At 52.2% G+C, this 14,935-nt stretch overlaps 1 protein-coding gene across 1 annotated transcript in view; it reads left to right on the forward strand.

The window, feature by feature from the left end:
- Window positions 1-12,076: 12,076 nt before the first annotated feature.
- KCNK3 (potassium two pore domain channel subfamily K member 3) overlaps window positions 12,077-14,935 on the forward strand; it is a 38,450-nt gene continuing 35,591 nt past the window's right edge. Inside the window, exon 1 of the mRNA XM_027621906.2 lies at window positions 12,077-12,494. Coding sequence (XP_027477707.1) covers window positions 12,212-12,494 — 283 coding nt within the window. The 5' untranslated portion in view covers window positions 12,077-12,211. The remainder of the gene's footprint in view (window positions 12,495-14,935) is intronic.

The raw sequence follows: 14,935 nt of genomic DNA on the forward strand, positions 1-14,935 counted from the left end.
CCTTGCAACCCATCTTCAAAAGGGAGGTTCACAGCTGGGCAGGGCTAAGACCCACCCAGGGATGCCAACCCTGGCTTTTTCCTCAGCCTCACAGCGGACCTCCTTAGATCTTCTTTGGAAGTGGGGCAGGGTTCTCTGTTCTCTGTCCTGACTCAATTCATCAAGCTTTTATTAATAGACCAGAAGGTTTGCTTGGCAAGGTATTAGGGGACAGAAAAGGTCCACGGAGCCTATAGGGTAATTCTCTTCTGGCCTCCAGGCTGGGGCTCAGTCCCTCCCCCAGGGCAGTGTCAGGCCATCATCAGACACCCCTGGGCCTCTGGCAGCCGTTTTCCCATTTGTCCTTTTGGATCCAGCAAGTTACAGCTCATTCCTTGGGCCACATTGTTCTTTAACGACATCATTTTTTCCATCTTGCTGACGGCTCCGTGCCCTTCCGCCTGAGCGCTGCCTCCCAGCTGATCTCCATCTCCTGGAGGTGCTGCGGATTCCATGGATCGCTGGACTGTGCCATCTCTGGGCCACCTGAGATCTGCACAGTGCAGAGACCAGGTACTCACCTGTGCCTACCCAGGATTAAGCACTAAGACAAACCCTCAACAGGTGGTTGAACGGTCCCTTCCCTTTTGTATCGCTTGGTCCCCTGGATACACTGCCCTTCTCCTAGGCACCCAGCTCAAAGCCTCAAAGGCATCCTTCAATTTGTGCACTGCTTAGAGACCCGTCTGAGTTCCTGCCTAGGCTAGATGCCTGGGCACTGCGTGCGCTAGGGCTGGGCCACGGGCATCTGGCCTCCTCCCTCACCTCCACCTTGGATGGGTCACAGAGTCCAGCTTGTTCCTGACAGCCCTGTCTCCCAGCCAGCCCCTCTGCAAGCCAGAGTCACTTGGCCTCCCCCACAGTTCTGCCTTGTGTCCCGCTGAGAGTCAAGCATCTGTCCCTCCTGGGGCAAACCGGGGTCCTGGGTCCTGGACCTTTCTAAGGCCATCCTCTCTGAGATACCTATTCATTCACACAGCTAGTATTTTTTTAGCTCTATGTGCCAGGCCCGGTGTTGATAGCACCTTCTGTTCTTTTCCCCTATTGCTGCCTAGCTCTACCCTCAACCATTTTCTCTAGAGGGAATGTGGCAGAAAAGTGAAAGCATAGACTCTGGAGTCAAACTGACCTGGGCTCAAATGTTGTACCTGCCGTCTCTTTACCTATAAGAGCTTAGACAAATTGCTTTGCTATGAGCCTCAGTTTCCTCATCTGTAAAATGGGAATGCTGCCATTCCAAGGACTTTGGGGAGCACTAACGTGCAATCATACATGTCCCTGGGAAAATGTGCCTTTCTGGCAGAAAGGCAAGAAAGAGCCGGGAGCATTTGGAGGAATTGTGAATAATATGGGATGGCTGGTGGCAAGAACCCTAAGTGAAGCAAAGGGGATGAGGCCAGAGAGGTTGGATGGGCAGATTATGGCAGCCACACGGAGGAATGCAGGCTTGGCTCAGAGGGCCAAGGCCTCCTGGGGGAACAGCCCCACCCTCACACCTGTCATGTCTCTAAACCTCCTCCACGCATCAGTGCCAATTCTCAGGCTGGCACTCCAGGCTTTCCAACAAGCTCTGGGTCCAGCCTCCCCTCCCACCACTCCTGGAATAATATGGGGAGGAAAGTAGCTTCTTCCTTTTGGCCTCTCTCCTGGAAAATGATTTGTGTGGGGTGCTGAGGAGCAGGGTGATCCAACCTTTCTGGGTGCCCCCGGACCCCTCCATAGCCTACCCCCGTCCCCTTCCCTGCCAGCCTAATCCAGGGGAATCAGCTCTCCTCAACCCCGGCATCTGAATCAAGTTTGCTTCTCCTCCCCCCAACAGATGCCCAAAGGCTGTGCGTGGCCGAGCGAGGCCCCTGATTGCCAATCAACATGGGGGGCTCCTCCTTGAGGACAGACCAAGGCTTTGGGCTAATTACATGGGCACCGTCCATTGGAGATCACCAAGGCTAGGGAAAGCCGGACATCAGGTGGCCCTCACAGTCTGCTCGGGCAAGGCCATCCTGCTCTCAGAGAGGCATGAAAATCAAACCAGAAAGAAGGGCTGGAGAGGGAGAGCTGGGTCCCTGCTATTCATAATAACATTCTCATCTTTTTTCTTTTTTTATTGAGATATAATTGACATATAACATCATATTAGTTTAGGCGTACAACATAATGATTTAACATATGTATACATTATGAAATGAAGACCACAATAAGTTTAGTTGACACCCATCCCCACACATAGTTACAGATTTTTTTCCTGTTATGAGAACTTTGAAGATCTACTCTCTTGGCAACTTTCAAATATACAATTCAGCATTGTCAACTGTAGCCACCATGTTGTATAGTACATCCAGGACTCATTTATCTTATATTTGGAAGTTGGTACATTTGACCACTTTCACGCATTTCACCCACACGTCACCCTCTGGCAACCATCAATCTGTTCTCCATACCTATGAGTTCAGTTTTTTTCAGATTTCACATATAAGTGAAATCACAGAGTATTTGTCTTTCTCTGACTCATTTCACTTAGCATAATGCCCTCAAGTTCCATCCTTGCTATTGCCAATGGCAGAATTTCTTTCTTTTTTATGTTTGAATAATATTGCATTATATATATTTTTTTCTTTATCCATTTATCCATCAATGGACATGTAAGTTGTTTCCGTGTCTTGGATATTATAAATAATGCTGCAATGAACATGGGGGTGTAGATATCTTTTTGAGGTAGTGATTTTACTTCCTTCAGATAAATACCTAGACGTGGACTTGCTGGATAATATGGTAGTTCTGTGTTTAATGTTTTTGGGGAAACTCCATACAGTTTTCCATGTGGATGCCGGATTTGCATTCCCACCACCAGTGCACGAGGGCTCCCTTTTCTCCTCATCCTCACCAACAGTTGTTATCTCTTGTCTTTTTGAGAATACCATTCTAACAGGTATGAGGTACAATCTCATTGTGGTCTTGATTTGCATTTCCCAGGCGATGAGTGAAGTTGAGCATCTTTTCGTGTACCCATTGGCCATTTATGTCTTCTTTGGGAGAATGTCTATTCAGAATCCTGCCCATTTTTTTTAAAGATTTTATTTATTTATTTGACAGAGAGAGACACAACGAGAGAGGGAACACAAGCAGGGGGAGTGGGAGAGGGAGAAGCAGGCTCCCCGCTGAGCCAGGAGCCCGATGCAATGCGGGGCTCGATCCCAGGACCCTGGGATCATGACCCGAGCCGAAAGCAGACGCTTAACGACAGAGCCACCCAGGCACCCCAAATCCTGCCCATTTTTTCATTGGATCGTTTGAGTTTTTTCTGTCGAGTCGTAGGAGTTATTTACATACTTTCCATACGATTCTTTTATCAGATATAGGATTTGCAAATGTTTTCTCCCATTCCATAACCTGCCTTTCATTTTGTGGATGGTTTCCTTTGTCGTGCAGAAGCTTTTTAGTTTACGTTCTCACCTTTTAATTGAATTAATTAGTCTTAGTTTTGCATTCATCATCTCACTTGGATTCCCCAACCACCATGTGAGGGAGGCGATGTGGAGACTGCTCTCTTCAGTTTCCTGTGATGTAGGGAGGAAGCTGAGGTTCACAGAGAGGCCACAGCTGGCTCAGGCCCCACAGCTGGTCACTGCTGTGGTTTCCTGCCTTCCATGCCCTGCATGAGACTGCCCTGCTGATGCATTTGGGTCCCACCAGTAGCTTGGTCCCAACCGAGAATCCCAGAATTTCAGCGCTGAAAGGGACTGATGTTTAAAATCTCTCCTTTAGGAGACAAACCATAAGAGACTCTTAATCTCAGGAAACAAACTGAGGGTTGCTGGTGTGGAGGGGGATGTGAGGGATGAGGTGGCTGGGTGATGGATTTTGGGGAGGGTATGTGCTGTGGTGAGCACTGTGAATTGTGTAAGACTGATGAATCACAGAACTGTACCCCTGAAACAAATAATACATTATATGTTAATTAAAAAAAAAAGACATGCACTCAGGGTCGAGATGTAAAAGAATTAATAATTTTTACTTTTTCATCAAGGATCTTAAGTGAAATTGGCTTTTTTTTTCTTACTGTGAGTAAAAAATATGGTTATGAGTAAAAAAAAAAAAAAATCTCTCCTCTGCATCCTGCCAGTGTCCAGAAATCTTTGACAGAGTTCTTCCTCTGGGAAGGGAACCAGCACAGATAGAAGGGGGCACTGCCATGGCCCGGGCTCTCACCTGTCTCCCTCATGTCCAGGGATCTCCTCTCCCATTTTCTCCCTCTCTAGCATGACCCAACTTCCTCTAAGAATCTGGGACTCAGAAGTCACTAAATCATGGTTAAAAAAAATAATAATAATAATCATGGCTGGGTTTTTGGAAACACACATTTCATTACATTTCTAGAGGAGAAAAGAATATCAAGAGGGCATCCATCATTTTAAAAAACATATTATTTCGGTGATTTTTAAAAACATAGTCTGAGTAATTCAGCCCTACGATATATATTTCCATTCTGGACTAGTATCCAAACCACATGGACTAGATAGACCGCGTTTCTGTTTTGTTCTGTTTTGTTTTTTTTTTTCCATTAAACCACTTTACTGAGGGATGATTGCCATACAAACAGCTCTATCTATTTAATGTATACAACTTGACAAGTTCAGAGATAAGTACACATCTGTGAAGCCATCACCACAATCTATGCCATAAACACATCCATCACCTCCAAAAATCTCCTTCTGCTCTCTTTACTTATTATGATTGTTGTTATTTTTTATAAGAGCACTTAACATAAGATCTTCCCTCTTAGGAAATTTTTAAGTATACAACACAATATTGAGATGGACTATCATTTTAAACTCAGAATGAATCCTCTTTAGTTTATCCTACTCACTTGACAGGCAGGGAAACTGAGGCTCAGGTCAGAGAAGCACTCTCCCCAGTGAAAATCAGTTCCTTAACAGCAGGGCCAAGTCTCAGTCTAGTTCCCGTTCTGGGTCACCTCCATGGTGCTGCAGCCCCTGTGGCCCAAGATCTGACCCCCTGGGGAAGGGGCCAGGGGACCACTTTCTGAGCAGCCTCTGGCCTCACAACCAGCCGGCCAAGGCCTGAGCCTCAGGCTGCTTTGATGTTCCTACTCACGCATGTGTCTGGTTCAAACGGCTGTCCCTTTGGACTTCTGCAAGGGGCTGATTAGATGTAATTGCTTTGCCTAGAGCGAGCTATCTGCTTAATAGAATCAGCTCCCAGTAATTAGCCTGCCAAAGGCCCATTTCCCTTGCTGGAGTCCTAGGGCTTCTAGGCCCTTATTCCAACCTGTGAGTGTTGGGCCTCTGCAGGCAGATACGGGATATAAGTCTGTGGGGCCTTGGTCAGGTTGGGGTGGCTGGGAGAAAGCAGGGCTGCGGAGGTTTAGCAAGGACTCCAGGTGCAGCCCTCCCTGGGGCCAGGGAACTGCAGCATTTCAAGGTTGGAGGGACAAAGCACCTGGCACAGAGGGACTGCTCCTTACATGCTAAACTGAGTCCAGCTGAACTTCAAAGGGTGTCTAGTCCAGCCCCAAACTCAGTAGATTCAGCAACCAAGTCAAAAAGGCATTTCTTGCAGACCTACGATGCAGCAGGCACTGTACTAGCCCCTTGGATCCTTCCAAAACAGCCTCAATCCAAAGGACCAATCAGGCTGTGCTTGCATACCTCCATTGACCGGGAACTCATTACCTCCTGGGCAGCCCATTCCTTCTTCAGAGGTGTAAAGAAAGTTCTACCTATTTTGAGCTGAAAGCTCTTCCACTGTAGTATCTCCCCCACAGATCACTGGCCCCTCCTAGGCCACCCAAAGCAAAGCTAATCCTTCCTCCATGGGACAGCTCCCATGCCCCCTGCACCTTTTCTCCAAGCTGAGCATCCCAAGTTCCTTGGGTTGTGCCAGGTCCATCGTGCTTATGAGGCCCCTCATTAATCTCAGTAATCATGGATGGGCCTGAAACCTGCTTCGGTTTGTCAGTTCCTCTCTCCCAGCATGGTCGGGAGCCCAGCAACTGGGACCCCGGTGGTCAGCACTCCTCTCCCAACAGAAAGAACTGCAGTCCTAGCCAGAACAGGACGCTACCCAAGGCGTGCTGTGGTGGTGGTGACGCAGCCCCTCCACGGACCGATAGACACCTAAAACCTGCTCGGTGGAAGTCAAGTCACTTCCCTTGCCCCCTCCCCACCCCCAACACACGCAGGCGCACACACGCTGCTCTGGGTGCTTACAGACGCCACTCAATACTCACTGGCTGATTAATCATTGCAAGTGCTATTATAATTATTGCATTGGGTCCTGAGAACAGGCTGCCTCTGCTTGTTTCTCAGAAGCTATAAACCTGCAGAGAAGGGTTTCAAGATTTGTGAGGATGTTGACTAGATCTCCAGACTCGTTTTTGCCCTAAGCAGCATTGTGTTTGCCGGGAAACAGGCCGTGGCTGCTCCAAGTCTCTGTAGAGGCACAAGAGACTTCATTCTTGCTACGGGATGGAAGCAAGTTGAGGGAACTTCTCTTGCAGCTGAAGGCTCCATGTAGGCAGAGCCGGGCTTAGGTCCCAGCTCCAGCCCAGCAAACAGTGCCGGCTCCCTGCACCAGGCCTGCTTCCTCATCGGACTGCAGACTCTAGGGTTTCCTCTAGTTTGAACTCTTCTGGAGCCTTCGCCAAACACAGAGGAGAACATGAGTGGCGGGAAAAGAGGGGCCAGGAGATGGAAGGGGAAGACCGGGACTGAAGCTAAAAGTCTTAGACTCACAGCCTCCCCTCACCCCACACACATACACATGGACACATGGACACACACATGCCCCAGGCTGAAGAACAGCGCCTGGTTTTCTCCCAGATCTCTCATCGCCTGCTGGCCTGGCTGAGACCCCAGTAGTGGGGGCTCTGCTCACTGCCCCTACCCCAAGTGTAGGAGAGGGGGAGGTGTTAAAGGGAGAAGGGAAAGGGAGAGAAAGGGGAAATTAGTAGAAAATTAAGACGCATACAAATGGCAAAAGCAGAAACATGAATCACACCAGAGTCAGTAAGGGCCAAGCAGGCAATCCCGTGCCTCGCTGGGGAGAGTGAAAACCAAGACAGCGGGAACGAGGACAGCCCGGCAGTGTTGAGGGACCCTTCTGAGTATGTGCCCCAATGAAAGTGCCCGGCAGGTCCTCAAGGACACACGTTCGAAGATGCTTATGTCAACGTGATATTCGGACACCGAGATGGAGGCCACCAAGGAGGCTGTCCCTAGGGGAAGGGATTCGTCAAATGTGGAGGATGCAGACTTTGCAGCAGGCTTTCTGCGAACGAATGAAGCCAGCCTGACCCCCACATCAAGTGCTTGGTTTTCACTCCCACTAGTGAGAGAACCAAGTCTGTATCCAGAGTTGCTCACCCAGCTCCTCTGGGGCAGGACTAAGGACAGAGCCAGGTGTCCACCCCCTAGCACAGCACTCTCTCCCCAACAGCTCCCAGAGCCTCTCCTTTGTGAACAGCTGCCTTTCGTGTTTGGTTTGGGCTTGAGATGTTAAACAAATAGTGTCTCTTGACAAATGCAAGCTGGCTGCACTGGGACTGGTTATGCTTTCTAAATCCAGGCTAATCCTCCATGTCTTTCCCTCAGGGATACACCAAGAAACACCTCAGTCATACCCAAAGCACCCCGAATCCGCTCAACCAGCCATCGGCCATCGGAGGCCAGGATCCCTGGTGCCACTCTCCACCAACCAAAGCTTGCTGCAGCTTCTGGGCCCACCAGGTCCCCCCTCCTCCTCACTGGATATTAAGATGTTTCTGGATACTCCTTCCTACAGCAAACCAAGGACCATATTCCAAGATAAGGCTTTACCCCTGCCCTGCAGGAGCTTATGGTCTGGTCTAGACAAGATGAACCAGAATGTCATGTGAGGCTCCAGTCCAACCAGTAATGGGACTTTTTGAGATAAGCAACCCTTTCATCCTGTAGAAAAGGAAGCTGAGGCACAGAGAGGCAATGTGACACTCTCTCAAGTCCACCAAATGGTTGGTAGTTGGTGGCAGCTGGGACCAAGCTCTGGGTGTCTAGACTCCCACTTCAGTGCCCTCTCCACATGCTTCCTTGGGCCTTAGGATGCTCACCTGTGTCTTTAGCCTCTTTCCCTCAGCCAGGCAGGGCTTTCTTCAGCTTTAGAAGTGTCTGTTGACAAAGAGTCACAGAAGCAATTTGCCTGGTGTTTCTCCCTACAGACACTGCTCTCTGTAATCTTGTCCCCGCTGATGCTGCTGGTCTCTAACCCAACAGGTATAGGATGCTTTTAGGACTTCGCTGTGTACCGAATACACAACAAACATGCGGAATAACTCTGATGTGCAAAGCACTGAGCTCCCCACTGTGGGGAGGCATAACATAAGAAGGGTCTCCTCCCTGGAGGAGATAATGAGCCAGTGGGGAAGACAGATATTAAAGACCTGACCAATCCACTAGGTAGGAGGAATATCTATTGAATTGAAACAGACGCAAGGTACTATGGAAGCACAAAGGAGCCAGTGGTTCTGATTAGAGGTAATGGGGAATGGTTCATGGAGGGAGTGGCCCTTGAGTTGGGTCTTGAAGCCTGAATAGGAGTTCAATAGATAAACAATGGAAGAGTCAAGGAAGTACCAGCATCCCAGCTGATGGGAGACACATGAGTCAGAAGTAACACAGGAAAGTACTTAGATGTACCCAGAGCTTAGAGAGGAATGACATGGAAAACAAAGCTGGAAAACATGTGTATAAAGTTTAGTACATAATAATATGCAGCAACTAATGGTACATTCTGTACCATTTATCCTAACTGATTGTGCACTCTTCCTCACAAACTAAAGTCTTAGAAGTAGTGACTAAACCCTCTTTGCACCTGATTCTTGGAAGAACTAAAGAAACAGAAGCAGGCTAAGAAGGTCATGGGGTGTTATAAATGAAGGGAGCATGTCCTGGTCCAAACCACTCCATTTATGGATGTGCAAACCAAGGCCCAGAGAGAAGGAGTGACTGGCCCTGAGTCCCACGGCCCAGGCCCCCCAACTCTTCACCCCATGTTCTCTATACTGGATCAGATTTCAGAAAATGATCACACAGGAGGCCGGCCAGTATCATGATTTGAGGCATGTAAAACAGTTCTTTTGAACCGGCCCAAGGCATTCTCCACTGGAGTCACAAATAGATCGAAAAAAATAGAACACGGAGAAGTCATAGCTGAGCAGATTTTAGCATTTATAAATACATGATTGATAGAGGTGCTTTTTGACATGTGGCCCTGGGCAGAGGATGAAGCAGCCCCATGAAGGGTGGGGACATACAGGCAGGTCCCAGGAGTCCTGGACAGAAGGTAAGATAGGCTTCTAGATCTTTGGTGCTATCCCACGCAGGTCAAGGGTGAGCTGATGGGACTCCTGCCTGCAGGACCAGGGCCTACTCAGAAACCTGGACTGGCACTGGCCTGGCTCCCCCCAACCAGTTCCCCCTCCTGAAGAGAAGAAAGGGAGAAGAGACAGGAGGGTGCAACCTAAGCTGACCTCCTGGGCTCCAGGGACACTGGGGATGTGCTGCCCTCCCTTGCCAGCAGGTGTCCTGATCCCACACATATGGGGGCTACAGGAGAGACCCCAGCCATGGGACATAAGTCTTGGCCCCTCCTTCACTCCCTGTGTGACCTTGAGCAACCCCCTTCCTACTCTCTGGGCCTCAGTTTCCTCATCTGTAACATGAGAGGATCAGGTTAGCTGGTCTTTAAAGGTCCTTCTAGTTCTGAAGTGCTGTGAGAACAAGCTTCATCATAATTAATAATAAATGCCCTGCCCCTAAAGAGAGCTTTTTCCCTTTTCCAAAGCTCTTTCACTCATAATATCACCTTTCATCTGCACAACAGTCTGGACTGGCAGCCAGAAGTGAGCAGACCCTGGACACACAGCATTTCACACTGAAAACCAGGCCTCTTGAGCCTTGCGTATTTAGATGGGCTTTGGGGGAAGTGGCTTCTGGGGCAATTGTGGCCAGGAGGACAGAACCTAACTTGTGCCCTCATCCCCAGGAAGCCAGGAAAGGCAGTGCTTGTCTTCCAGGGAGCCAGAAGATGCCGGGGGTGGGGGTGCTGCAGTAGGGTGAGTTCATGGCCAAGGGTGCAGAAACTTTGTGTCAGATCAGAGACTCTAGTATAATTAGCTATTCCATTTACAGGTGAAAAAAACTGAGGCTCCAGGAGTCAGTATGGAGAAGAGAATGGGTTTGGAAGGCAGACTGAAGGCTCTTCCAGCTGAATGACCTTGGACAGTTCTCTGCACTGCCTTTTGCCTCAGTCTCTCCATCTCTAAAGTGGACATAACCATACCTACCTTTCAGGGTTGTGGTAAGACTAGAGATAATAAATGTAACCTGCCTAGCCTGACACACAGCAGATGACTGATACATACTCTCTGAATGAATGGTTGAAAGAAGCAGTGGGTTGGTAACATTCCTCAGAGAGGCACTGAAATGCCCAGCAGTGACAGGTCAGGCCAGGCTGTGGGCAGATGATTCTCCTGCTTCTGGATGGCTGCCTCCTCAACCTACCCTTAGTCAGGGCCTTGGGGCCTCTTCCTTGTCTCTTCTCGTGGCCCATGTCAGGGTCCCATGAAAGACTTTCTGAACCTCCTTGGCAGTGGGATTTGCATTCCGATCATTCTGCTCACTCAGCCCATCCAAGTCTGGAGTTGTTTGAAGCTAAGCAAGGCCTGCGGGATCATCTACCATGGCACCTCATCCAGGAGATAAGGAAGTGAGACTCTGAGAGGGGCAGTGACACCTCATCCGAGGCCCCACGGCCTGCCCCTCCTCACCGCCACTGCCACCATGTTGACAAAAGAAGAAACTGAGGCACAGAGAGGCCTCCTGTTTCCCCCAGTCTGTCAGCAAGCCTCCTGGTCTGGGCCACACCTGCCCTTTTTCAGCTAGCTAGATCCCTGTTCTGTTGGGATGCCCCCTGTTGATGTCCAGCACTATCTCTGGCAGCCCACCCCAAGCCCAGCCTGGCCCACTGGTGCAGGACTGGGGCTATGGATGTGAAGACAGCGCAACAGCCCCAGGGGAGCAGAGGAGAGCCTGGGATTCAACACTACTGGCTTAGGCTCAGCCTGTGCTTTCTTAGCCAGTTCCAGGAGCATCGCTGACCTGGGAAGGGTCACATTTCATGAGAGCAAGGCTTTCCCTTGGGTGTTGGTCTCAGCGTGCCCAGGTCCACAGCTGTGCCCTGTTGTTTCTAAGACAGCCAGCAGCCTGGTGTGCTGGTGTGTGGTGGGGGGTGGGGGGTGTGGCCTGGGTGGAGGGAAGCATGGCTGAGTCCCAGTGCTGGCCCTAGTTCACCGTGTGCCCTTGCATGTCACTTGACCTCTCTGTGCCTCAGTTTCCCCATGGACATAATAAAGGGCAGGACAGCAAGACCCAAGATTCCTTCCAGCTAAAGCATGCTGGAATTTCGGTGGAGATGGGGGGGGGGGGGGTGGGAGGCGGCTCGCTCTGCCTCTTCCTTTTCCCTCCCTTGCTTTTCTTTTTCTGTCCTCAGTTTATCTCCAGCTATCCAGGTCTCCCTGTCTCTGTCGCTCTTTCTGTTTCCATCTTTCGCTCTCTGCCTCTCTCGCTCTGTATTTTTCTGCCTGCCGCTTCTTTTTCTGTGCCTAGGAGTCTACCTCTGGCTTTATCTCCTTATCTGTCACACCCCCCTCTGCCTCTTTTTCTCTCTTTCTCTGTAGTTACAGGCGTTTCTCTGTCTAGTTATCTCTTTCCCTGGGTCTCTCTCCTTCGGTCCTGCCCGGTCTCTCCGCCGCTCTCCCGCTCGCTCCCCCTCCGCTCCCCCTCCGCCAGCCCCCCTCCTCCCTCCCTCGGCGCGTCTCCCCAGTCCTTATTTGGCTGGGCGGGAGGGCTGGCGGGAGGAGGAGGCCTGCGGGCGGGGGGCGGGGGGCGGGAGCGGGGCCGGGCGGAGGAGGGCGGTGGGTGGTGCTGAAGGGACAGCTCCGCGGCGGCGGCGGCGGCGGCGTTGGCGGCGGCGGCCCCGGGGCGCGGAGCGGGTGCCCGGCTTGGGGAGCGGCGAGCGCAGCCATGCCCCAGGCCGCCTCCGGGGCAGCAGCAGCGGCGGCCGGAGCCGGGGCGCGGGCCGGGGGCGCCGGGGGGCCGGCGGCGGCTCGGGCGGGACGATGAAGCGGCAGAACGTGCGCACGCTGGCGCTCATCGTGTGCACCTTCACCTACCTGCTGGTGGGCGCAGCGGTCTTCGACGCGCTCGAGTCGGAGCCCGAGATGATCGAGCGGCAGCGGCTGGAGCTGCGGCAGCAGGAGCTGCGGGCGCGCTACAACCTCAGCCAGGGCGGCTACGAGGAGCTCGAGCGCGTCGTGCTGCGCCTCAAGCCGCACAAGGCCGGCGTGCAGTGGCGCTTCGCCGGCTCCTTCTACTTCGCCATCACCGTCATCACCACCATCGGTAACTACTCGCCGGCGGGGGGCGGGGACCCGGGGGCTGGGCGCCGCGTCGCGGGGGTAGTCCCGAGCCGGCCGGGGCTGGCGGGGGGGGGGTATCCCCCGGAGAGGGTCTAGGCGCCGAACCCCGCGCTGCCAGAAACCGGAGTTCAGCCTGGCTTGTCTGCTCCGCGGTGACAGGACTCGGGGGAGGCGTCGATTCCTGGCTCCGGACCTGACTCTCAGGCCGGGCCAGCCCTAACTTGTCCCTGCCAGGCTGCGCGAGGGCCTCAGGGGAATCTGAAGTGTGTGAGAGGGGCAGGAACGACCGGCGGAGGCTGGGGAGGAGGGGTGTGGCCGGGCCAGGCCCTGGAGCAGAGAGCTGAGTGTAGAGCAGCGGGGAGCGCGCGACTCCGGGTCCCTGGCAGATGGGCTTCCGCACCTTGGCGTGTCTACACCGGCTGGGGCTCCAGGGAGACGTGTGGATGCAGGTATTCTGGCACTCCGTGGCACTCCTGCCTACTCTGGGTGCCTAAAACACCCTCTAACTGCCTCTGTGAGTGCCGCTTGGAGTGTGTGTGTGTGTGTGTGTGTGTGTGTGTGTGTGTGTGTGTGCGCGCGCGCGCGCGCGCGCGCGTGCGTGTGTGTGTGTGTGTGTCCGGCTCCCAGAGTTTGGGCACAGCCAGCCGGTGCCTTTAATTTTCTTAGGGCAGCAGATTTGGTGCTGGAAGCCAGATCCAGCTCTGTCTGCCTTCTGTCCCAGGGAAACAGTCAACCGGCAGGAATGGCCTCAGTTCCCTCCTCCAAACAGCGGTGCGGCAAGCCACACACACACCCAGACTCTCTCACAACATAGGCGCAGGCACACATACAGACAGGTACCCACACAAGCACACACAGGGCAGACACAGGTATGCACACACAAAGCACACAAATGGATGTCCAGGAAAGGAATTTCCAGGGCTATTCGGAAGTGTCCAGATAGGAGTGAACACCTCACCAGCTCCCAAGGCTCTGATTCCAGCCCAGCTCCATCACTTTTCCTGCTACATGACCTTGGGTAAGTCCCTTCCTCTGTCTGGGTCTCAGGCTCACCTCCAGACCATGAAGGTTGGCTAAAATGATCTCAAGCCTTCCGCCCAGTGCTGGCACGCTCCCAGCCCACCTTCCCCAAAGCCCATTGGGATGCCTCCAGGCTTCCATCTTTCCCATTCCTTCTCCTCTCTCTGGTCCCCTCCTTGCCTTGGCTGAGCTCCCAGGGGCTCGTTGCCACTTGGCATAGCCCATAACAAGATGGCAGTGTTTTCCTAGGAGTCCACAGGAATTGAGGGGGTAAAAAGCAGAACTGGACGCTGTTCCTGCAGTCTATCTACTGCAGGACTTTGTCCCAAGGCTCCACTCCTCTCTGGGGTCCATGGGGAGCTCTGCTATGTAGTGTCTGGATTCCCCTCTTAGAAGAGGAAGAAAAGGGCCCCAGGAGTAGATGTGGCCCAAATGGGGGCACCTCTGGGTCCTGCTGACCCTGTGATAAGTTTAGGGCAGAATAGTCAGACTCATACCTGCCCAGAAAGGAGTCTCCCCTCCCCCACTTCCCTGCCACCTGCCAGGGTTTCAGGAGCACTGAACAATAGGTTAGGCTTTCCGCCTTCCTCTTCCCACAAGTGGTGCCTTTGATTATGTGTCCTCTTTCTCAGTCCCATGGTCTCTAGCTCCACAGTAACTTCCCAACTGACCTTACCTCCAGCTTCATTCCCCCATGGAACAAGCTCCCCCTAGACAATGCTGCCGGAAAGAATCTCCCCAACGTGCAGTGCTGACCATACCACTACCCTCTCAGGAGTCTTCAGTGGCTTCCAGCTACCCGGGGAATCTGGTCCATGCTCCTTATTCCGAATTTGAAGGACCTTTGCACCTGGCTCTAACCCTGTCTCCAACTTCATTTCTCACTTCTTACTGACATGATCCCTCCACTGCAGTCAGACTGTCTCCTGAGAACACCTTAAGTGTGCCTGTAGGGCACACCTTTTTCTCTGTCTTCTATTTGTCTTGTCCAAGCTAACCTTCCAGGTCCAGCTCCAATCCCACTTCTTCCTTGAAGTCTCCCAGACCGTCCCAGGCCCCCACTCTATTCAACTGCAGGACTCACTGTCAGGACAGCCTGGGTGACACAGTGTAGGCTCTCTTGCATGGTTATTTACATTTTAGGGGATGTGTTTTGTCTCTTTAACTGCACTGCAATTAACCTCCGTGTGGGCAGGGCCCTGTGGTTCCCATCTCTGTTCTCCCAGGGCTGGCACATGAGCAGTCAGAGAATGCTACTGATGGGCTGAAGGTGTGCAGAAATGAAAGGGCATCATCCTTCCCCTCCATCCCTGCCGTTTCCCAAAGTGCTTATAGTTCTTAACCCAGACAGATGCTAAAAGCTGGGGGTAGAGGCAGACCGAGTGCCGTTCTGGTGATATTTAT

This window comes from Zalophus californianus, chromosome 8 (genome assembly GCF_009762305.2).
Source record: "Zalophus californianus isolate mZalCal1 chromosome 8, mZalCal1.pri.v2, whole genome shotgun sequence".
Taxonomy (NCBI): Eukaryota; Metazoa; Chordata; class Mammalia; order Carnivora; family Otariidae; genus Zalophus; species Zalophus californianus.